The sequence below is a fragment of the Trichomycterus rosablanca genome, chromosome 2 (assembly GCF_030014385.1).
Source record: "Trichomycterus rosablanca isolate fTriRos1 chromosome 2, fTriRos1.hap1, whole genome shotgun sequence".
Lineage (NCBI taxonomy): Eukaryota > Metazoa > Chordata > Actinopteri > Siluriformes > Trichomycteridae > Trichomycterus > Trichomycterus rosablanca.
Genome location: NC_085989.1, coordinates 15,210,957 through 15,236,917, shown reverse-complemented (window position 1 = coordinate 15,236,917; position 25,961 = coordinate 15,210,957). Strand labels below are relative to the sequence as shown.

General features: G+C 40.1%; 1 protein-coding gene across 3 annotated transcripts in view; it reads right to left on the bottom strand.

The window, feature by feature from the left end:
* The window catches only part of tax1bp1a (Tax1 (human T-cell leukemia virus type I) binding protein 1a), an 85,494-nt gene that overhangs the window by 52,370 nt on the left and 7,163 nt on the right, over window positions 1-25,961 (bottom strand). For all 3 annotated transcript variants that reach the window (XM_063011806.1, XM_063011821.1, XM_063011813.1), the window contains exon 2: window positions 16,935-17,153. In XM_063011806.1, coding sequence (XP_062867876.1) covers window positions 16,935-17,126 — 192 coding nt within the window. In that variant the 5' untranslated portion in view covers window positions 17,127-17,153. The remainder of the gene's footprint in view (window positions 1-16,934; window positions 17,154-25,961) is intronic.

Genomic DNA, 25,961 nt, shown 5'->3' with positions numbered 1-25,961 from the left:
TGTAATTGTCATGACAGCTCTTGTAATTTGTAATACCATAAAAGCATTTGCCACTTAAAATGAAGCTGTCATGACATTACAAATTACAAAAGATCATGGCATGATGTCCATGTGGAAGTAACTGCATGGCTTTGATGGTTATATGAGAGATTGTATTTATCTGGGCTGGCTGAAAACAAGTCTGGCTGTGTTTAATATGATAGGGCGGCTTAGCATTTAGGCTGATTGACACTTTGACACTATTCCAAGGTTGATTTACGAGTTATATACTTTAGATTTTTTTTTTAAATAACTAAATTATTTTTCACAAAATGTGATGATTTTTTATTCCCTTAGTGTAGGGGTGTCCAAACTTTTGTTGTCGGGAAAATGTCGAGTAAAAAATATGCAAACATGGGCCACAGACTCTATTGTAATAAAACAAATAAAATATAATAGACCTACTCAATTACTAACAATTACACTTCCTTTTAAATTGATTGACTAATTATCTATCTTTGACAGTGTTGTGTAAACTAAGATTTTGCCAGTTTCACTCACCAGTTTATAACCCTAATGGCAAGACTATTATACTTTTTAAATTAAACAAATACACTTCCCTCTGAACTCAGTGAAAAAATATTCATTTTCCCAGCACATTTGCTGTCGAGTTTTAACTTCTTTGGAGCTGTCATGTTTATCCAGGTGTAACATCAATGTTTTGAGTTTGGGGAAAAGAAGATGAAGAGCGTTTTAGATTTGTTTTATGCGATAGTGACACCCAAACAGTTCAAGCTGAGGCCGCTCAGGTGGTGCAGCGGTAAAATCACACGCTGGAACCAGAGCTGGGATCTTTAATACATCGTATCGAATCTCAGATCTGCCTACCGGCTAAGGCTGAGCGGCCACATGAACAACGATTGGCCTGTTGTTCAGATAAAAGCGGGACTAAGCCAGATGGGGTCTCTCTCCCATGACTGGTGCAATTACAACCTCTGCTGGCTGATTGATGGCACCTGCACAAAGATGAGAAAAGAGTGCTCTCAGGGTGTGTCCTCTCCGTACACAACGCTGAGCTGCACTGCACTCGTCAAAAGTGCAGGTGATAAAATGCATACGGCATGCTGCCCACGTGTCGGAGGGAGCGTGGGTTAGCTTCGTTCTCCTCAATCAGAGCAGGGATTGGCATTGGAGGAGAGAAAGCATGACGCAATTAGGCAATTGGACGCGCTAAAAGGGAGAAAAAGGGAAGAAAATGCATAAACAAAAATATATATATAAAAAATAAAAAAAACAGTTCAAGCTGTGTTTGTAAACCTGCTTAATAGCTGGACAACTTTAGTTTTAGTTCCAAAATACCTTGTGAGCCGTTTTAAAAATGGTAAAGTGTCACAAGAGCCGTAGTTTGGACAACCCTGTCTTAGTGTAACATGTTTTGTTTTAATAATTGGCAATGATTCAAGGAAAGAGATATACAGTAATAGGATTTACAAAGGATTGGGAAAAGTTACTTTTGAAAAATACTGTAAAATTGTAATCTTTGTATTGTAAACTTGACAGATATTTTACAATTAGAAATGTTAATGATTAAACGTAATCAATAACCAACAAAGAAGTCAGGTAAATTTAATTTAATTCATTTTTACCAGCTGAAGCATGATTTGAACTGAGAGGAGCTACAGTGAGACTGCTGATCTGAGACTCACCCCCTCCCACCCTTAGTGCACATGAGCCAGTTGTGTTCAAAATTATTTACATGAAGTGCTGAAGTTCCAATACAAACAGAAAAAATCATGAATGAAGGAACTATTAGACATTAAAATCTAATTTTTGTGTCAATATAGAGTCTATTGCTGAGTGCAGTGTTATTTTGTACAGACATTATTTGGATATTCTGCATTGTGTTTCAGTATAAGGGTAAAACTCTGCTTCTTACACTGATCAGCCATACACTCACTGTCCATTTTATCAGCTCCACTTACCATATAGAAGCACTTTGTAGTTCTACAATTACTGACTGTAGTCCATCTGTTTCTCTACTTTCCTTTTTAGCCTGCTTTCACCCTGTTCTTCAATGGTCAGAACCCCCACAGTATCACCACAGAGCAGGTATTATTAAGGTGGTGGATCATTCTCAGCACTGCAGTGACAATGACATGGTGGTGGTGTGTTAGTGTGTGTTGTGCTGGTATGAGTGGATCAGACACAGCAGCGCTGATTGAGTTTTTAAATACCGTGTCCACTCACTGTCCACTCTATTAGACACTCCTACCTAGTTGGTCCACCTTGTAGATATAAAGTCAGAGACGATCGCTCATCTATTGCTGCTGTTTGAGTTGGTCATCTTCTAGACCTTCATCAGTAGTCACAGGATGCTGCCCACGGGGCGCTGTTGGCTGAATGTTTTTGGTTGGTGGACTATTTTCAGTCACTGAGAGTGATCCACCACCCAAATAATACCTGCTCTGTGGTGGTCCTGACCATTGAAGAACAGCATGAAAGGGGGGTAACAATGCATGCAGAGAAACAGATGGACTACAGTCAGTAATTGTAGAACTACAAAGTGCTTCTATATGGTAAGTAAAGCTGATGAACTGGACAATGTGTGTAGAAACAAGGAGGTGGTCATAATGTTATGGCTGATCTGTGTGTAATACAACACTACTGTTGTTGGGAAGAGTTTTAAAATACCAACTGCGCTACCAATTAGTTTGCGTTTGTAATGAACTTGTCACTATGGACTTGGTGTAAAATCTACACTCTGAATGCTAAACTGGTACCATCGGCCCACCAGGCATCTACACAGACATGATTGGCTATGTCTGAGGGAGTGACTGAAGCCCTGCAATGGATTAGCGCTCTGCCCAGGGTATTCCTGCCTTGCTTCCAGTGTTTTCTGGTGGAAACTGTGATGAAAATGAAATGGAAAATAAAGACATGTAGCATGTAGCGTCCCATTGAAGCATACAGTGGGGAAAATAAGTATTTGATCCCCTGCTGATTTTGTAAGTTTACCCCCTTACAAAGACTTGAACAGTCTATAATTTTTATGGAAGGTTTATTTTAAAAGAGAGAGACAAAAAATCCAGAAAAAAAACATTAAATAAAAGTTATAAATTAATTTGTATTTAATTAAGGGAAATAAGTATTTGATCCCCTACCAACCAGCAAGAATTCTGACCCCCACAGACCGGTTATGTGCCCATGAGGCACACAAATTAGTCCTGTCCCTGTATAAAAGACTCCTGTCACAGAATCAGTTTCTTCCGTTAAAATCTCTCGACCACCATGGGCAAGACCAAAGAGCTATCAAAGGACGTCAGGGACAAGATTGTAGACCTGCACAAGGCTGGAATGGGCTACAAGACCATCAGCAAGAAGTTTGGTGAGAAAGAGACCACTGTTGGTGCGATAATTCGAAAATGGAAGAAATACAAGATCACAGTCAATCACCCTCACTCTGGAGCTCCATGCAAGATCTCACCTGGTGGGGTAAGAATGATTCTGAGAAAGGTGAGGTCAGTCCAGAATTACACGGGAGGAGCTTGTCAATGATCTCAAGGGAGCTGGGAGCACAGTCACCAAGAAAACCATTAGTAACACACTTCGCCGTAATGGATTGAGATCCTGCAGTGCCCGCAAAGTCCCTCTGCTCAAGAAGGCTCATGTACAGGCCCGTCTGAAGTTTGCCAATGAACACCTGAATGATTCAGAGAAAGCTTGGGAGAATGTGATATGGTCAGATGAGACCAAAATTGAGCTCTTTGGCATCAACTCCACTCGCTGTGTTTGGAGGCAGAGAAATGCCCGGTGGGGATGGTGTTCTTGGGGTCATATCCAGCATTTCTCTGCTCCCAGCTCCCTTGAGATCATTGACAAGCTCCTCCCGTGTAATTCTGGACTGACCTCACCTTTCTCAGAATCATTCTTACCCCATGAGGTGAGATCTTGCATGGAGCTCCAGAGTGAGGGTGATTGACTGTGATCTTGTATTTCTTCCATTTTCGAATGATCGCACCAACAGTGGTCTCTTTCTCAACAAGCTTCTTGCTGATGGTCTTGTAGCCCATTCCAGCCTTGTGCAGGTCTACAATCTTGTCCCTGACGTCCTTGGATAGTTCTTCGGTCTTGCCCATGGTGGTCGAGAGATTGGAACGGAAGAAACTGATTCTGTGACAGGAGTCTTTTATACAGGGACAGGACTAATTTGTGTGCCTTTTGTGACATAACCAGTCTGTGGGGGTCAGAATTCTTGCTGGTTGGTAGGGGATCAAATACTTATTTCCCTTAATTAAATAAAAATTAATTTATAACTTTTATTTAATGTTTTTTTTCTGGATTTTTTGTTGATATTCTGTCTCTCTCTGTTAAAATAAACCTTCCATAAAAATTATAGACTGTTCAAGTCTTTGTAAGGGGGTAAACTTACAAAATCAGCAGGGGATCAAATACTTATTTCCCCCACTGTACATCACATCAGTGAACCACTGACTAATGCTGAATGGTTATTAGTTGAAAATTTGGCAAAATTTTAATCCCTAAATCGACAATATAGTTTGATTAAATGTATTTATTTATTAATTTTTCACATACAGTGCATTATAGAGTTTAACTGATTTCGCTGTAAGTAATTAAGAGACACAGAAAACACAGTTAGCTGTCACAAAAAGGCTTCATATGACCGTGTTTTCCAACCCTTATACACAGGTGTATGCTTATAAATGCACACTAACTTTACTTTAGCAATCTGCCTGCTTGAATACAGGAAAACACGCCCTGGTATTACATTGATGAGAATATATCATAACTATCATTTACTTCATGGAAACTATTCAGCTTTCATTTGAAACTTGCATTTGTGTGTGTGTGTGTGTGCAAACTTTCAACATCATGCCTGTAGGTACAGGACTGATAAATGACAAATAAAATAATAAGAGGGTTGATGTGACTATCAATCAAGTGCAAAATGGAACATTCCACAAGTGTGTGACAGCTTAATTACATCCTGTCTGTTCGTCTACAGGAGAGCAACATAAGCAACTCTGAGAGAACGAGTGAGATTATACACTGGGTTTCTTTTACCTCAGGGAAACGTCTAGTCAATTTCAGTATTGAACAAATTAGTGATGTTTGCTTCATTTATATGTTAACAATTTTTGATAAACAAAGAAAAATGTGTATTGATACAAGCAATTTTGATAACAAAAGGGAAAAACATCTAGTTCTCTATTGCCTTGCATATTCGGTTATTGCTAACAAGCTTCCATCACCTCCTGTAGAGTATCTTTGCCCATTCCTCTCTTGCAAAAGCTTCCAGCTTGTATGTCTTACATCCTTCACTGTAGGCAGGGTCTTCGTTCTTTTTTCTCCAGACATATCACTGATCCACAGGTCAGGTCTTTTGTTTCATCGCTCCTCGGAACAGAATCCCAAAACTTCTGTGGCTTATATACGGTTTTGAGCATACTGAAGCTGACTTTTCTTGTGCTTTTGGCTCAGTAGAGATGTACTATGGACAATGAAACTGAAACACCTGGTTTTAGACCACAATAATTTATTAGTATGGTGTAGGGCCTCCTTTTGCGGCCAATACAGCGTCAATTCGTCTTGGAAATGACATATACAAGTCCTGCACAGTGGTCAGAGGGATTTTAAGCCATTCTTCTTGCAGGATAGTGGCCAGGTCACTATGTGATGCTGGTGGAGGAAAACGTTTCCTGACTCGCTTCTCCAAAACACCCCAAAGTGGCTCAATAATATTTAGATCTGGTGACTGTGCAGGCCATGGGAGATGTTCAACTTCACTTTCATGTTCATCAAACCAATCTTTCACCAGTCTTGCTGTGTGTATTGGTGCATTGTCATCCTGATACACGGCACCGCCTTCAGGATACAATGTTTGAACCATTGGATGCACATGGTCCTCCAGAATGGTTCGGTAGTCCTTGGCAGTGACGCGCCCATCTAGCACAAGTATTGGGCCAAGGGAATGCCATGATATGGCAGCCCAAACCATCACTGATCCACCCCCATGCTTCACTCTGGGCATGCAACAGTCTGGGTGGTACGCTTCTTTGGGGCTTCTCCACACCGTAACTCTCCCGGATGTGGGGAAAACAGTAAAGGTGGACTCATCAGAGAACAATACATGTTTCACATTGTCCACAGCCCAAGATTTGCGCTCCTTGCACCATTGAAACCGACGTTTGGCATTGGCACGAGTGACCAAAGGTTTGGCTATAGCAGCCCGGCCGTGTATATTGACCCTGTGGAGCTCCCGACGGACAGTTCTGGTGGAAACAGGAGAGTTGAGGTGCACATTTAATTCTGCCGTGATTTGGGCAGCCGTGGTTTTATGTTTTTTGGATACAATCCGGGTTAGCACCCGAACATCCCTTTCAGACAGCTTCCTCTTGCGTCCACAGTTAATCCTGTTGGATGTGGTTTGTCCTTCTTGGTGGTATGCTGACATTACCCTGGATACCGTGGCTCTTGATACATCACAAAGACTTGCTGTCTTGGTCACAGATGCGCCAGCAAGACGTGCACCAACAATTTGTCCTCTTTTGAACTCTGGTATGTCACCCATAATGTTGTGTGCATTGCAATATTTTGAGCAAAACTGTGCTCTTACCCTGCTAATTGAACCTTCACACTCTGCTCTTACTGGTGCAATGTGCAATTAATGAAGATTGGCCACCAGACTGGTCCAATTTAGCCATGAAACCTCCCACACTAAAATGACAGGTGTTTCAGTTTCATTGTCCAACCCCTGTATGTCTTGTAGGTTGAGCATGCAGACCTTCAGTGTTTAGTATGAGCTTTACTGTGCAAACTAAAACCTCAGTGCTTGCTGCAACCAAATCATGTTGCAGGTCTTATGCAGTCACTCAAGAGTTTTTGACCACCTGCTCTCTCAGGACTCCTCTTTCTGCCACGTCCAGGTAGTGCAGCCATTGTTTCTTTTAACTTTAACCCTGGGAACTACGCTTCCAACTGTATTTTGAGGAACATTCAGTACAAGACAATTATCTTTTCTTTTAACTGATAAAGGTAATAAATGATTCTTGATTGGTTGCATAAGGTGTGCTTGAGACAACACCTGATTTGCAAGTATGTGCTCTAATAAGGGATTGTATTCAAACTCAAACTCAAAAGAAGCTTTTCACTCACTCACTTTCTTAACTGCTAATCCAATTAGGGTCACTTGTGCTGGAGCCTATCCCAGGTTTTGCAATGGGCGCAAGGCACACAGTAACACACTGGCCAGTCCATCGCAGGGCAGACACACATATACACACACATACACACACACACACACACACACACACACACACACACTCACCTATAGGACCTTCTTGCTGTGAGGCGACAGTGCTACCCACCGAGCCACCGTGCCGCCCAGATTCTATTCAGTGGGAATAAGTCATTTTAAGGATTAAAAGTGCCATTTTCTGTTGAATTTGGAGAAACTCTTTGTTATATTAGTTGTGTTAAGCTATTTGTTTATTGCAAACAGCTGAAGGTTTGAAAATTTTGCTAATAAACTTGCAAATAAGTAAATTTGCAATGGGGGTTTAATAATTTTAAATGCAACTGTAACTAGCAAGCTAGCTACCAAGCTCACACTGTATACAGCGTATGTATTGTTTGGGTGCAAGATGACTGGCAGTATCCCAAACCACAAACTACTGTACTAAATAGTACACTGTTGAAACTGTCATTATTTTGAGGGTGATATGTGGTTTGCAATCAAGCCCACAGTAATAGAATGTTTATTAAAACAGATAAAAACAGATAACTGTACCACATCTAGCATGGATGGTCAGATGTAAATCAACAACCACCAAATGATAAAAAGACAAGAAACAACTGGAGCGGGAGGCTGTCAACATAAAAGGAGCCTAAGTACAGGAAACAACTTCATTTACACTTCATATAACCTAACAGTAACGTTAGAATGATCGGAGAGCATTTTCTGTGTGCTCTCACATTACCACATGGGGGAGCCGATGGTGTACTGAAGCAACCTGAACCTTACTACACTATAACTCAACAGGTGAGACTAGTGTTCAAGTGTCCCAGCATGTAAGCGGAACTTTAAGGCGTGGATCACTAGCCTGGCTGATACTGATCGAGTTTCTAGTTTCTAGGAGCACTTTGTAGTTCTACAATTACTGACTGTAGTCCATCTGTTTCTCCACATATCTTTTTAGCCTGTTTTCACCCTGTTCTTCAATGGTCAGAGCAGGTATTATTTAGGTGGTGGATCATTCTCAGCACTGCAGTGACACTGACATGGTGGTGGTGTGTTGTGCCGATATGAGTGGATAAGACACAGCAGCGCTGCTGGAGTTTTTAAATACCATGTTCACTCACTGTCCACTCTATTAGACACTCCTACCTAGTTGGTCCACCTTGTAGATGTAAAGTAAGAGACAATCGCTCATCTATTGCTGCTGTTTGAGTTGGTCATCTTCTAGACCTTCATCAGTGGTCACAGGACGCTGCTCACAGGGTGCTGTTGGCTGGATGTTTTTGGTTGGTGGACTATTCTCAGTCCAGCAGTGACAGTGAGGTGTTTAAAAACTCCATCAGCGCTGCTGTGTCTGATCCACTCATACCAGCACAACACACACTAGCACACCACCACCATGTCAGTGTCACTGCAGTGCTGAGAATGATTCACCACCCAAATAATACCTGCTCTGTGGTGGTCCTGTAGGGGTCCTGACCATTGAAGAACAATATGAAATGGGGCTAACCAAGCATGCAGAGAAACAGATGGACTACAGTCAGTAATTGTGGAACTACAACTTGCTTCTATATGGTATTGAATTTACATTTACATTTTATTCCACAGCATCTCGATCTCTAAATTATTTGATGACTATATGACAGAAATATGAGTAAACCAAACAACACTGACTATAGAACAGTGTATTTAAACTTTTACGGCACAGCTCCACAAACATCTGCTATTAAAGTGTTGTTTACTTTCAAAGAAATTGAATACATTTCTGGCACATTAATGTTGTGTCTTCAGGTGCTGTTTAAGTATATTTAATGTTTTAAACCACAAACAGCTTTTAGTTTAACTAAATTGGTAAACATGCCTTTGTCCCAACTGTTTTGAGTGTGTTGCAGGTGTCAAATTATTTTTTTATATTTACAATATACAATTAGGCTAGTCATGAAAACATGAAAAACATGAAACTTTTCTTTGTACTTCTTGTTGGTTAAATAAAAATTCAGATCAACTATCTATTTAAAAAAACTTTTGCTGCTTATGATAGCAAACCTTAGTTAGATGATGGTCAGTCAGTCAGGATTGCAAATTCAGTTCATAATTGCAAAAAACTGTTCATAATATGGTTTTAAGATTTAGCGAATGCAAAAAACACTGTTAAATATGTGATTTTACATGGCACTGCATGTAAAACCGTTATGCTACCGCAATAAATACAGCCACATGGCTTTGGCAGTACTTACACTCCTTCTGAGGTAAAGGCCACCCACAAAGGTACTCCAGAGTTTTCTTTTGATGACATGTACATCCTAGTCTCTTGATGTCTGCCTAAAGATCCTGTTGCCAGGTGTTCTTTGGCCAGCCTCTGTTCCTCTTTAGGGTTCTGTCTAGGGTTCTGTGTCAAAGCTTGTCTGATCCCAATCAGTTGTTAGTAAAATATTTTCAATTTTCTTTTCAATCTGTTGTTTTTCAACACCTTTAGATGAAGGTTTGTGTAATTTTCCAACAAAATTAGACTTTATTTGTGTTGTAAAAACATTGTAAAAGACAAGCTGAACTACATGCCATGACGTCTTCTTTGTCCAGGAAAATTGAGGAATTTCGAAATTAGATTTTTCAAAATAGTTTGAAATCAGAACAAAAAAAATATATAATAGATTTTACTTTTTAACTCTTTTACAGTGGACTATTATTACATATTAAATTATTTGATGACTTTATACCCTGGTAGAATTAATCAAATTAAAGTAGCATGGTTATCGGTGTCTGACATAGCTGACAATAATTAGTTAATTATTGAATACATTGAATGTAAATTTTTGAAATGTCAATTTTTATAAAAAGTGTTTCAATAAAAACCCATTTCTATACATTACTGGTCAGCTGAAACCTTTGTCTTTGAATATATCCATTTCAAATTGACGCACTATTTAAAAAACAGTAGACCTAGGGCTGGGCGGTAAGACCAAAAATTCTGACGGTTTCACGGTATATCACGTATGTTTTATTTTTTGTATGACTTAAACTTTTCATATGTCTGTTGCTGATTTTACTGTCATAAGTACATAGAATATAAAACATTTTGATTTCACCATGTACAGTGAGGAAAATAAGTATTTGATCCCCTGCTGATTTTGTAAGTTTACCCCCTTACAAAGACTTGAACAGTCTACAATTTTTATGGAAGGTTAATTTTAACAGAGAGAGACAGAATATCAACAAAAAATCCAGGAAAAAAACATTAAATAAAAGTTATAAATTAATTTGTATTTAATTAAGGGAAATAAGTATTTGATCCCTTACCAACCAGCAAGAATTCTGACCCCCACAGACCGGTTATGTGCACAAGAGGCACACAAATTAGTCCTGTCCCTGTATAAAAGACTCCTGTCACAGAATCAGTTTCTTCCGTTCAAATCTCTCGACCACCATGGGCAAGACCAAAGAGCTATCAAAGGACGTCAGGGACAAGATTGTAGACCTGCACAAGGCTGGAATGGGCTACAAGACCATCAGCAAGAAGCTTGTTGAGAAAGAGACCATTGTTGGTGCGATAATTCGAAAATGGAAGAAATACAAGATCACAGTCAATCACCCTCACTCTGGAGCTCCATGCAAGATCTCACCTGGTGGGGTAAGAATGATTCTGAGAAAGGTGAGGTCAGCCCAGAATTACACGGGAGGAGCTTGTCAATGATCTCAAGGGAGCTGGGAGCAGAGAAATGCTGGATATGACCCCAAGAACACCATCCCCACCGGGCATTTCTTTGCCTCCAAACACGGCGAGTGGAGTTGATGCCAAAGAGCTCAATTTTGGTCTCATCTGACCATATCACATTCTCCCAAGCTTTCTCGGAATCATTCAGGTGTTCATTGGCAAACTTCAGACGGGCCTGTACATGAGCCTTCTTGAGCAGAGGGACTTTGCGGGCACTGCAGGATCTCAATCCATTACGGCGAAGTGTGTTACTAATGGTTTTCTTGGTGACTGTGCTCCCAGCTCCCTTGAGATCATTGACAAGCTCCTCCCGTGTAATTCTGGACTGACCTCACCTTTCTCAGAATCATTCTTACCCCACCAGGTGAGATCTTGCATGGAGCTCCAGAGCGAGGGTGATTGACTGTGATCTTGTATTTCTTCCATTTTCGAATTATCGCACCAACAGTGGTCTCTTTCTCACCAAACTTCTTGCTGATGGTCTTGTAGCCCATTCCAGCCTTGTGCAGGTCTACAATCTTGTCCCTGACGTCCTTTGATAGCTCTTTGGTCTTGCCCATGGTGGTCGAGAGATTTGAACGGAAGAAACTGATTCTGTGACAGGAGTCTTTTATACAGGGACAGGACTAATTTGTGTGCCTCATGGGCACATAACCGGTCTGTGGGGGTCAGAATTCTTGCTGGTTGGTAGGGGATCTAATACTTATTTCCCTTAATAAGTATTTGCTGCCTATTGAAGCCTACAGATGTTAAAAATTAACTGTGCTACGGTATGGCGGTATATGAAAAATCCATCTTTTAGTTTTAGGCTTATCTCAAGAATCAGTTATGTGTTTCTCTGTATGTAATGTTTCGTGTGATATTTTCCCTTTAATAGCCTAAAATCACTGAGTGTGACAAATAATCTGTAACAGGCAATCAGAAAGGCAATTACTTTAGTACAGCAGTATTCATCTAATTCATTTTATCCCCTGCAGTAGTCCCCCTTCATCCCCTAGGGGGGTCCATCTCGCAGTTTGAATACCACAGCTTGAGAGGATTCTGTTCTCCCATGTGTCTGGTGTCTAACACTCAGTTGTCTATCATGGAAAAAGCCCACCCCCCTGCATCAAGAACAAAACACACAGACAAACAAATGTACACAGGCACCCTGTAAATTCTGAACCAACTCAAAGCAGACCATTAAATGTTTAATACAGTGTGGATTAACCATGTATTTCCAAATCACTTTTCCTCCCATTAACCTCTTCTCTTATCCCAGCTCTGACAGATCTGGTTGATTTGAAGTAAGCTTTTACACTGTCTATAAAGCATGTCTTTAACCTTACTAGATTCCTATTTTCCACTCATATATTTCCTCTTAAGTACATGTGAGATTAAATGCTTTGATGAGCGTGTGTGTGGGGGGGGCGGTCACGGCAAACCGCCACCAGATGTAACACACAGCAAAGTAGTTATGTTTGCACTGTGTAAAAAAATTGACCTGGTGTATGTGCATGTCGTTTACTTGATCAAAGTGATAAACATACAAACCCCATTTACAAAAAAATTAGGACATTCTGTAAAATGCAAGAATCTGTGATTGGTTAATTCTGTTGAACCTTGATTTAAATGATAAATGTACAAAGAAAAGATTTCCAGCTCACCAACTGATGAACTTAATTTGTAAATATAAACAAATTTAGATGCCTACAACACACAAACAGTTGGGACAGAGACTTGCGCAAGGACTACATGTGTCTCTACAATCTCAATATACATATTTGTGTTAGCGGTACCGTCAAACATATTAGGGCTGCAGCTACCGATTATTTTTGTAATCAAGTACTCTATCGATTATTCCAGCGATTGTCATCAGATAAGAAATACTTTTGCTTTAATAAAGAGCAAAAATTAATATATGAGTAAATAAGACATGTCTCTTAAAACAAACTACATTTTTATTCCTTGCATACAGGACAGTTTAAAGTAAACATTTTTGCAATAGGCAATAATATTATTGCAAAATGCAATAATAATACATAAACATTGCCTCTAATTTGTGCAACTTTCAGAACTAAAAGTTTCAGCTACAGCTCACGCATAACATAAACCTTTAATATTTTGTTGGAGGTTTTGTGGCATTTGTAGGAGGCAAAAAAAGTTCTGTCAGGATTATAACTCCTAGATGAGGTAGACTTGGTGTTTGTGTTTGTGTACGGGTCAAAGACGAGACGTAACTTTTTAGTGTCCCCACTTGATAAATAATATACAATTATATTAATATAAGTGGATATACCTTCAATCTACTCCATTTGTACATCTTTACTGAAACCTAAAGTAATTTTTACGGAAAATTTATGATTTTTAAAAAAATAACCCTTGAAACCCCCAAAATGTCGTTCAGTGCAACGGTCCCCCTACCTCTTTAAGTAATAAAACATTAAGAAAAAACGAATTAATCTTAAGTAAAACTTAAAATGTACTGCTTTGGCATAATTGTACAAATGTCATGTGTGACATATTAAATAATATTCAATCAGATGTGTTTTTTAATATTAATAATATTCACTTTCAGTCCCCATTTTCCCAATCTTTAGTTGTCATTCAGTACAACGTTAATAAAAAGCCTTATTTTAATATACAATCAAGCTACTGCAGTCATGTGACCAATTATAACAACAAAAGAAGACTCCTGGGGACCCTTTAGCACACACACGAGGTCAATGCATTTTAACATTATTTGATAAAAATGTCTTTTTACTGACACAGTACATTAAAGAACAAAACTGAGTGTCATTCAGTACAACACAGAAAACATAATATTACGGTTAATCTTGTAAACAAACAAGGTTATTAACATTTAAATGTGAATACGTGTAGAAATGTCTTTGAGCTAAGGTCAATGTTAGCTTTTGCTAACCACTGGGATAACTGTAAAATGTGCTAAAGTAAAATTTCTGTCATTCAGTACAACAACAGTCATTCAGTGCAACAGAATTTTGCTGTTGCACTAAATTGACAATGACATTGTTATACTGACTTTTTAATGTTTTAAAATTATTTTTAAATATTAAAACCACTTTTTTCCATTCTAGTCTTCCTTAATAAGAGCAGTAATTACAATGAATATTAATAATTATGTTTTTGATGAAGTGGTCCCTGAGATTTTGTTATTGTCAAGTACGATGACCTGCCATTCGTTGGGCAGGTACTGCTGTCTGTAGGAGATGAGGTGCAAGTTAGCTGCATGCTACAAAATTGAAACAGAAATTCCTTTGTGTGGCCAAATCCACATGATGAAATTTACTACCTTAAGTCTGATGTCAAAATCATAATCGCAGAACCAAAGTCATGTACAGCAAGAACCTCAAGGTTAACAACAAAAGACTGGAAAACATTTGTTCAGTTCATGAAATAAAATGCGACTTCAAATGGTTTTTACTGCTGAATGAATTTAGATTTACTGCAGCAACTTTTTCACGTGTTATGACACAAATTCCACACTTCCACACTGTTCTGGTGCCTTACAAGTTGTTATGATGGCTTCATTAGCTATGTTTTTGATTGCCTTACTTTTTTCATGATGTAGTAATATTATAACACATACTTGCCACTGGTGTGGCATATTTTCATTCTACTACTGCTACTTTAATCAATAAAGAACTTAAAAACAAATTAAGTCATGAATATTCTGATGTAACAGGATAATTTGGAATATGTCATTCAGTGCAACATAAAATCATCATACAGTGCAACAAAAACATTTGCTTAAAATAACTGTAATAAGTCATTATTATATTTTTTTTTTCATGTGAATGCAAGAGAATCCAGAGTACAAACAATGCACAGAAAATTCAAAACAGAGTAAGTACAGTTTCTTCTGAGGTTTTAAATCTTTTGTAAGAGATATACTAAACTTATAAATTTGAAATGGCTAAGATTGTTCCTTGTGTGTGTATTTTGTCATAAATTAGTCGTTGCACTGAATGACATTTTTGTGCCCTTGTTGTGTGTCAACAACACTAAAATTATCAAATAAGCAAAATGCTGAGAAAAAAAATACATATTTACATAGGTGACACATTTGTGCACAATATTAAACAAAAAAATTATACAATTTAACCATTTGATTTTTTTGGTACTTGGAACACCCTAATCGTCTTTCACCCGTACATGTGTGTCTGCCTAAGCCTTCAACAAAACATGTGGTGGTTGCAATGATGAAAAGTCAGCGTATCAACAAGACACTCTGATGGTGTGGATGTTGTACTGAGTTTTCATTTTTTCCAGCTTAAAATGATCTAAAACCTTCTGCGGTTTTCTCTGTCCAGTCTCCTCTGTTTGCCAGTCGCTATTTTCTCTCTCTCTCCATTTTGCAGTCCGCGCTATCAAATCTCGGCTGCGTCCTAAATCACATACTTTCATACTGAACAGTACGCAGGAGCGGTGAGCATGTCCAAATACTAAGTATTCATTAAACTGTACGCGAAAAGTACCCGGTTTAAGTACTGTTAAGTACTGTTTAAGTATGTGATTTCGGACGCAGCCCTCGGCTACTTCACGTCACCTGCCCACAGCGTGAACAAGTTGTGCAAAAGTAAAAGTCGTCCGTGCGCTGTATATAGTTGTATGGATTAAACGATGCCTCGATGCGGAAAATTTGCATCAATGATTTTTAGTAATTGAATTACTCAAGTTTCTCGAGGAATTGTTTCAGCCCTAACACATATGCAAGTCATACATGTCTATGGCACAAAGAATTCAGTTTTTTCATGAAAACATGGTCTCGTTTAACCTTTATCACTGATAATGTGAGCGAACAGGTTGGTATGATATTGTATGCCTAAGTTGGGTTTAAGATTTCTAGTAAGAGGCATTTTCTTCCTAGTTAATTCTTCAGTAATGACTGAAATGTCTGCTTAACATTCAGTTACTACCCACATGTACAGACGTGGACAAATTTGTTAGTACCCTTCCAAAAATGAAAAAAAAAACAATTTTCTCAAAAATAACTTAAAACTGAAAAAGAAATTTCCCTTATTCCACAGTTGATGAAAATCGGATGATGCTTTTGATTCAACAAAATATTAAATAATAAAATGAATGAAAAATTACAAACATGATGGGATTTGGTTATGTATTTAGCAACACAGTCTTCATTGGCATCTGTCAAAAAGTAGTTTGACCCACTATTCCTATTGCTTGTTTATTAGGATTTTAACATCATGTTTTACACTCTTCGGTTACATTCATGACAGACTCACGGTAGTTACTCATTACACAAGATTCATCAGTTCACAAGGTTATATTGATCACAGTCATGGACAATTTTGTATCTCCAATTCCCCTCACGTGCATGTCTTTGGACTGTGGGAGGAAACTGAAGCTCCCGGAGAAAACCCACACAGACACGGTAAGAGCATGCAAACTCCACACAGGAAGGACCCGGACCGCCCCACCTGGGGATTGAACCCAGGACCTTCTTGCTGTGAGGCGACAGTGCTACCCACCGAGCCAGTCAAAACTTTATGTGTAGATTTTCCAACACATTTTTAAGCATCACTTTTACTTTACATTTCCAAATATTTGAAATAGGAAAGCTTTTTCTCTCACTGAAACAAACATTAAAAATGAAATGGGGAACTTTGTTTCAAACTGAGAAATGGTCTGTGGACAACTGTAATAAGGTTTTGCTTAAAATAAATGTTGCTTAATTTTGTTAGGTTGCTGACTTTTTTTCCTTTTTAACAAAAAGCTTTATTCTAAAAAACGTACTCTGACCACTCTGACCATTATTAAAAATATCAGCTGGTGGTTGAGGAAAAAAAAAAAGACATCCAGTCTAAACATATCCATAAACAAGATTTTGTAACTTTTGATTTACATCCAAATAAAGACAGACAGTTCCAAGGTGTGTAGAATGCATGTCTGAATTTGACACGTTTTCATAATCGCATTTTATTTACAGGATACTGAAAGATCCTAAAGGAGTTTGTGCCCACTAACCTTAAATATGCCAACCCAGTCTTTAGGGTGGGGGGTGATGAAAGGTGTGAGCGTGTAGTGGCACTCCAGTGCTGCCTGGGGCAAGAAGCTCTTTCCCACATTCTGGAAGATCACATGGGCGAAGTTAGACATCTCCATGACTGAACCTCCCCCACCACCTGCAGACGCTGCTGTATCACAGGCTGATGACATCACTGATAATTGCGCTTAATAGTCTGCCTAGAAAAAACAGAAGGTAAGACCCACTTCATGTCAGATCATTTCACAACATTTACTAATCTAATGTGGAGCAGTAAATTGTTTACTTTAAACTTTCAAATTGGCCTACAAAATTCTCTACTATCGTCAATAAAAATACCTAGACTTGGAATAGTCATAAGACTGCAATTTAAAATCATCCTTAGGCAGTGTTACCATTCAATAAAAGCAGAATGACTAGCTGGCTATATGCTAAGAACTAGCTTAGCTTGTCTTCGTCACAGGTACTATCTATCTATCTATCTATCTATCTATCTATCTATCTATCTATCTATCTATCTATCTATCTATCTATCTATCTATGCCGCGTTTACTCTTGTGAGTTACATTCACGGCAGGAAAGGTTTATGTGGGTGCTTTGAATACGAATACGAATCCTTTATTGTCATTGCACATTGTACTTGTACACTGACACAACGAAATTGGAATACACCCCCCTCCCCAGTGCAAGAAAAAAAACAGCAAACAATAAAAGTACTATATACAAATATAAATATAAAAATATAACAACATAAAACAGCACTCAAACAAAACAGAAGCAGAACCGAAGCTATTGCACATGTCCCATTAAAGTGATTAAAGTGAAATTGCACAATACCCATTGAATGATTTAGTCTCTGATATTATATTTATATTGCTAATTTGGTCATTTTAATGTAGTTCAAAAGTTCAAATGTCGTTCATTGTTCCAGCTATGGAAAATTTTTGTCTTTCCCTTTGGTATTCAGGGCACTCAGTTAGTATGTGTTTAATCGTGATGGGTAATTGGCAGGATTCACGTTGTGGGGCATCCTCCCCCTTTATGAAGTAGGAGTGTGTAAGTCTAATGTGTCTAATGCCTAATGTGACATCTAGAGTAGATAACTTGATCTTTATGTTTTCCTGGGCATGATTTCTGGTGGATTTTTAAGTCAGGGCAGATTTCATAAAGCTTGTTCTGTGATAATGTGTTCTATTCTGTCTGCCATTTGCTATATATGTGTCAAAGTGTCATTTATATATATATATACTGTATATACAGTGTATCACAAAAGTGAGTACACCCCTCACATTTCTGCAGATATTTAAGTATATCTTTTCATGGGACAACACTGACAAAATGACACTTTGACACAATGAAAAGTAGTCTGTGTGCAGCTTATATAACAGTGTAAATTTATTCTTCCCTCAAAATAACTCAATATACAGCCATTAATGTCTAAACCACCGGCAACAAAAGTGAGTACACCCCTTAGTGAAAGTTCCTGAAGTGTCAATATTTTGTGTGGCCACCATTATTTCCCAGAACTGCCTTAACTCTCCTGGGCATGGAGTTTACCAGAGCTTCACAGGTTGCCACTGGAATGCTTTTCCACTCCTCCATGACGACATCACGGATATTCGAGACTTTGCGCTCCTCCACCTTCCGCTTGAGGATGCCCCAAAGATGTTCTATTGGGTTTAGGTCTGGAGACATGCTTGGCCAGTCCATCACCTTTACCCTCAGCCTCTTCAATAAAGCAGTGGTCGTCTTAAAGGTGTGTTTGGGGTCATTATCATGCTGGAACACTGCCCTGCGACCCAGTTTCCGGAGGGAGGGGATCATGCTCTGCTTCAGTATTTCACAGTACATATTGGAGTTCATGTGTCCCTCAATGAAATGTAACTCCCCAACACCTGCTGCACTCATGCAGCCCCAGACCATGGCATTCCCACCACCATGCTTGACTGTAGGCATGACACACTTATCTTTGTACTCCTCACCTGATTGCCGCCACACATGCTTGAGACCATCTGAACCAAACAAATTAATCTTGGTCTCATCAGACCATAGGACATGGTTCCAGTAATCCATGTCCTTTGTTGACATGTCTTCAGCAAACTGTTTGCGGGCTTTCTTGTGTAGAGACTTCAGAAGAGGCTTCCTTCTGGGGTGACAGCCATGTAGACCAATTTGATGTAGTGTGCGGCGTATGGTCTGAGCACTGACAGGCTGACCCCCCACCTTTTGAATCTCTGCAGCAATGCTGACAGCACTCCTGTGCCTATCTTTCAAAGACAGCAGTTGGATGTGACACTGTGCACGTGCACTCAGCTTCTTTGGACGACCAACGCGAGGTCTGTTCTGAGTGGACCCTGCTCTTTTAAAACGCTGGATGATCTTGGCCACTGTGCTGCAGCTCAGATTCAGGGTGTTGGCAATCTTCTTGTAGCCTTGGCCATCTTCATGTAGCGCAACAATTCGTCTTTTAAGATCCTCAGAGAGTTCTTTGCTATAAGGTGCCATGTTGGAACTTTCAGTGACCAGTATGAGAGAGTGTGAGAGCTGTACTACTAAATTGAACACACCTGCTCCCTATGCACACCTGAGACCTAGTACCACTAACAAATCACATGACATTTTGGAGGGAATATGACCAGCAGTGCTCAATTTGGACATTTAGGGGTGTAGTCTCTTAGGGGTGTACTCACTTTTGTTGCCGGTGGTTTAGACATTAATGGCTGTATATTGAGTTATTTTGAGGGAAGAATAAATTTACACTGTTATATAAGCTGCACACAGACTACTTTTCATTGTGTCAAAGTGTCATTTTGTCAGTGTTGTCCCATGAAAAGATATACTTAAATATCTGCAGAAATGTGAGGGGTGTACTCACTTTTGTGATACACTGTATATATACAGGGGTTGGACAAAATAACTGAAACACCTGTCATTTTAGTGTGGGAGGTTTAAATTGGACCAGTCTGGTGGCCAATCTTCATTAATTGCACATTGCACCAGTAAGAGCAGAGTGTGAAGGTTCAATTAGCAGGGTAAGAGCACAGTTTTGCTCAAAATATTGCAATGCACACAACATTATGGGTGACATACCAGAGTTCAAAAGAGGACAAATTGTTGGTGCACGTCTTGCTGGCGCATCTGTGACCAAGACAGCAAGTCTTTGTGATGTATCAAGAGCCACGGTATCCAGGGTAATGTCAGCATACCACCAAGAAGGACAAACCACATCCAACAGGATTAACTGTGGACGCAAGAGGAAGCTGTCTGAAAGGGATGTTCGGGTGCTAACCCGGATTGTATCCAAAAAACATAAAACCACGGCTGCCCAAATCACGGCAGAATTAAATGTGCACCTCAACTCTCCTGTTTCCACCAGAACTGTCCGTCGGGAGCTCCACAGGGTCAATATACACGGCCGGGCTGCTATAGCCAAACCTTTGGTCACTCGTGCCAATGCCAAACGTCGGTTTCAATGGTGCAAGGAGCGCAAATCTTGGGCTGTGGACAATGTGAAACATGTATTGTTCTCTGATGAGTCCACCTTTACTGTTTTCCCCACATCCGGGAGAGTTACGGTGTGGAGAAGCCCCAAAGAAGCGTACCACCCAGACTGTTGCATGCCCAGAGTGAAGCATGGGGGTGGATCAGTGATGGTTTGGGCTGCCATATCATGGCATTCCCTTGGCCCAATACTTGTGCTAGATGGGCGCGTCACTGCCAAGGACTACCGAACCATTCTGGAGGACCATGTGCATCCAATGGCGGTGCCGTGTATCAGGATGACAATGCACCAATACACACAGCAAGACTGGTGAAAGATTGGTTTGATGAACATGAAAGTGAAGTTGAACATCTCCCATGGCCTGCACAGTCACCAGATCTAAATATTATTGAGCCACTTTGGGGTGTTTTGGAGAAGCGGGTCAGGAAACGTTTTCCTCCACCAGCATCACGTAGTGACCTGGCCACTATCCTGCAAGAAGAATGGCTTAAAATCCCTCTGACCACTGTGCAGGACTTGTATATGTCATTTCAAAGACGAATTGACGCTGTATTGGCCACAAAAGGAGGCCCTACACCATACTAATAAATTATTGTGGTCTAAAACCAGGTGTTTCAGTTATTTTGTCCAACCCCTGTATATACAGTGAGGAAAATAAGTATTTGATCCCCTGCTGATTTTGTAAGTTTACCCCCTTACAAAGACTTGAACAGTCTATAATTTTTATGGAAGGTTTATTTTAACAGAGAGAGACAGAATATCAACAAAAAATCCAGGAAAAAAACATTAAATAAAAGTTATAAATTAATTTGTATTTAATTAAGGAAAATAAGTATTTGATCCCCTAACAACCAGCAAGAATTCTGACCCCACAGACCGGTTATGTGCCCATGAGGCACACAAATTAGTCCTGTCCCTGTATAAAAGACTCCTGTCACAGAATCAGTTTCTTCCGTTCAAATCTCTCGACCACCATGGGCAAGACCAAAGAGCTATCAAAGGACGACAGGGACAAGATTGTAGACCAGCACAAGGCTGGAATGGGCTACAAGACCAGAGAAATGCTAGATATGACCCCAAGAACACCATCCCCACCGGGCATTTCTTTGCCTCCAAACACGGCGAGTGGAGTTGATGCCAAAGAGCTCAATTTTGGTCTCATCTGACCATATCACATTCTCCCAAGCTTCCTCTGAATCATTCAGGTGTTCATTGGCAAACTTCAGACGGGCCTGTACATGAGCCTTCTTGAGCAGAGGGACTTCGCGGGCACTGCAGGATCTCAATCCATTACGGCGAAGTGTGTTACTAATGGTTTTCTTGGTGACTGTGCTCCCAGCTCCCTTGAGATCATTGACAAGCTCCTCCCGTGTAATTCTGGACTGACCTCACCTTTCTCAGAATCATTCTTACCCCACCAGGTGAGATCATGGAGCTCCAGAGTGAGGGTGATTGACTGTGATCTTGTATTTCTTCCATTTTCGAGTTATCGCACCAACAGTGGTCTCTTTCTCACCAAGCTTCTTGCTGATTGTCTTGTAGCCCATTCCAGCCTTGTGCAGGTCTACAATCTTGTCCCTGACGTCCTTTGAAAGCTCTTTGGTCTTGCCCATGGTGGTCGAGAGATTTTAACGGAAGAAACTGATTCTGTGACAGGAGTCTTTTATACAGGGACAGGACTAATTTGTGTGCCTCATGGGCACATAACCGGTCTGTGGGGTCAGAATTATTGCTGGTTGGTAGGGGATCAAATACTTATTTCCCTTAATTAAATACAAATTAATTTATAACTTTTATTTAATGTTTTTTTTCTGGATTTTTTGTTGATATTCTGTCTCTCTCTGTTAAAATAAACCTTCCATAAAAATTATAGACTGTTCAAGTCTTTGTAAGGGGGTAAACTTACAAAATCAGCAGGGAATCAAATACTTACAGTGGGGCCAAAAAGTATTTAGTCAGCCACTGATTGTGCAAGTTCTCCTACTTAGAAAGATGAGAGAGGTCTGTAATTTTCATCATAGGTACACTTCAACTATGAGAGACAAAATGAGAAAAAGAAATCCAGGAAATCACATTGTAGGATTTTTAAAGAATTTATTTGTAAATTATGGTGGAAAATAAGTATTTGGTCAATAACAAAAGTTCAACTCAATACTTTGTAACATAACCTTTGTTGGCAATGACAGAGGTCAAACGTTTCCTGTAAGTCTTCACCAGGTTTGCACACACTGTAGCTGGTATTTTGGCCCATTCCTCCATGCAGATCTCCTCTAGAGCAGTGATGTTTTGGGGCTGTCGCTGGGCAACACGGACTCCACAAATTTTCTATGGGGTTGAGGTCTGGAGATTGGCTAGGCCACTCCAGGACCTTGAAATGCTTTTTACGGAGCCACTCCTTTGTTGCCCGAGCGATGTGTTTTGGATCATTGTCATGCTGGAAGACCCAGCCACGTTCCATCTTCAATGCTCTCACTGATGGAAGGAGGTTTTGGCTTAAAATCTCACGATACACGGCCCCGTTCATTCTTCCCTTAACACGGATCAGTCGTCCTGTCCCCTTTGCAGAAAAACTGCCCCAAAGCATGATGTTTCCACCCCCATGCTTCATAGTAGGTATGGTGTGCAACTCAGCATTCTTCCTTCTCCAAACACGACGAGTTGAGTTTTTACCAAAAAGTTCCATTTTGGTTTCATCTGACCACATGATATTCTCCCAATCCTCTTCTGGATCATCCATATGCTCTCTGGCAAACTTTAGATGGGCCTGGACATGTACTGGCTTAAGCAGGGGGACACGCCTGGCACTGCAGGATTTGAGTCCCTCTCGGCGTAGTGTGTTATTGATGGTAGCCTTTGTTACTTTGGTCCCAGCTCACTGCAGGTCATTCATCAGGTCCCTCTGTGTAGTTCTGGGATTTTTGCTCACAGTTCTCATGATCATTTTGACCCCACGGGATCGAGGGAGATTATCAATGGTCTTGTATGTCTTCCATTTTTTTACAATTGCTCCCACAGTTGATTTATTCACACCAACCTGCTTGCCTATTGTAGATTCACTCTTCCCAGCCTGGTGCAGGTCTACAGTTGTCTTCCTGGTGTCCTTCGACAGCTCTTTGGTCTTGGCCATGGTTGACTGTTTGAGGCTGTGGACAGGTGTCTTTTATACAGATAACGATGTCAAACAGGTGCCATTAATACAGGTAACAAGTGGAGGACAGAAGAGCTTCTTAAAGAAGAAGTTACAGGTCTGTGAGAGCCAGAAATCTTGCTTGTTTTTTATTGACCAAATACTTATTTTCCACCATAATTTACAAATAAATTCTTTAAAAATCCTACAATGTGATTTCCTGGATTTTTTTTTTCTCATTTTGTCTCTCATAGTTGAAGTGTACCTATGATGAAAATTACAGACCTCTCTCATCTTTCTAAGTAGGAGAACCTGCACAATCAGTGGCTGACTAAATACTTTTTGGCCCCACTGTATTTCCCCCACTGTATATGTATATATATATATACAGTATATATATATATATGTATATATATATACAGTGTATCACAAAAGTGAGTACACCCCTCACATTTCTGCAGATATTTAAGTATATCTTTTCATGGGACAACACTGACAAAATGACACTTTGACACAATGAAAAGTAGTCTGTGTGCAGCTTATATAACAGTGTAAATTTATTCTTCCCTCAAAGTAACTCAATATACAGCCATTAATGTCTAAACCACCGGCAACAAAAGTGAGTACACCCCTAAGAGACTACACCCCTAAATGTCCAAATTGAGCACTGCTTGTCATTTTCCCTCCAAAATGTCATGTCACTCGTTAGTGTTACTAGGTCTCAGGTGTGCATAGGGAGCAGGTGTGTTCAATTTAGTAGTACAGCTCTCACACTCTCTCATACTGGTCACTGAAAGTTCCAACATGGCACCTCATGGCAAAGAACTCTCTGAGGATCTTAAAAGACGAATTGTTGCGCTACATGAAGATGGCCAAGGCTACAAGAAGATTGCCAACACCCTGAAACTGAGCTGCAGCACAGTGGCCAAGATCATCCAGCGTTTTAAAAGAGCAGGGTCCACTCAGAACAGACCTCGCGTTGGTCGTCCAAAGAAGCTGAGTGCACGTGCTCAGCGTCACATCCAACTGCTGTGTTTGAAAGATAGGCGCAGGAGTGCTGTCAGCATTGCTGCAGAGATTGAAAAGGTGGGGGGTCAGCCTGTCAGTGCTCAGACCATACGCCGCACACTACATCAAATTGGTCTGCATGGCTGTCACCCCAGAAGGAAGCCTCTTCTGAAGTCTCTACACAAGAAAGCCCGCAAACAGTTTGCTGAAGACATGTCAACAAAGGACATGGATTACTGGAACCATGTCCTATGGTCTGATGAGACCAAGATTAATTTGTTTGGTTCAGATGGTCTCAAGCATGTGTGGCGGCAATCAGGTGAGGAGTACAAAGATAAGTGTGTCATGCCTACAGTCAAGCATGGTGGTGGGAATGCCATGGTCTGGGGCTGCATGAATGCAGCAGGTGTTGGGGAGTTACATTTCATTGAGGGACACATGAACTCCAATATGTACTGTGAAATACTGAAGCAGAGCATGATCCCCTCCCTCCGGAAACTGGGTCGCAGGGCAGTGTTCCAGCATGATAATGACCCCAAACACACCTCTAAGACGACCACTGCTTTATTGAAGAGGCTGAGGGTAAAGGTGATGGACTGGCCAAGCATGTCTCCAGACCTAAACCCAATAGAACATTTTTGGGGCATCCTCAAGCGGAAGGTGGAGGAGCGCAAAGTCTCGAATATCCGCCAGCTCCGTGATGTCGTCATGGAGGAGTGGAAAAGCATTCCAGTGGCAACCTGTGAAGCTCTGGTAAACTCCATGCCCAGGAGAGTTAAGGCAGTTATGGGAAATAATGGTGGCCACACAAAATATTGACACTTCAGGAACTTTCACTAAGGGGTGTACTCACTTTTGTTGCCGGTGGTTTAGACATTAATGGCTGTATATTGAGTTATTTTGAGGGAAGAATAAATTTACACTGTTATATAAGCTGCACACAGACTACTTTTCATTGTGTCAAAGTGTCATTTTGTCAGTGTTGTCCCATGAAAAGATATACTTAAATATCTGCAGAAATGTGAGGGGTGTACTCACTTTTGTGATACACTGTATATATATATATATATATATATATATATATATATATATATATATATATATATATACAGTGTATCACGAAAGTGAGTACACCCCTCACATTTCTGCAAATATTTCATTATATCTTTTCATGGGACAACACTATAGACATGAAACTTGGATATAACTAAGAGTAGTCAGTGTACAACTTGTATAGCAGTGTAGATTTACTGTCTTCTGAAAATAACTCAACACACAGCCATTAATGTCTAAATAGCTGGCAACATAAGTGAGTACACCCCACAGTGAACATGTCCAAATTGTGCCTAAAGTGTCAATATTTTGTGTGAC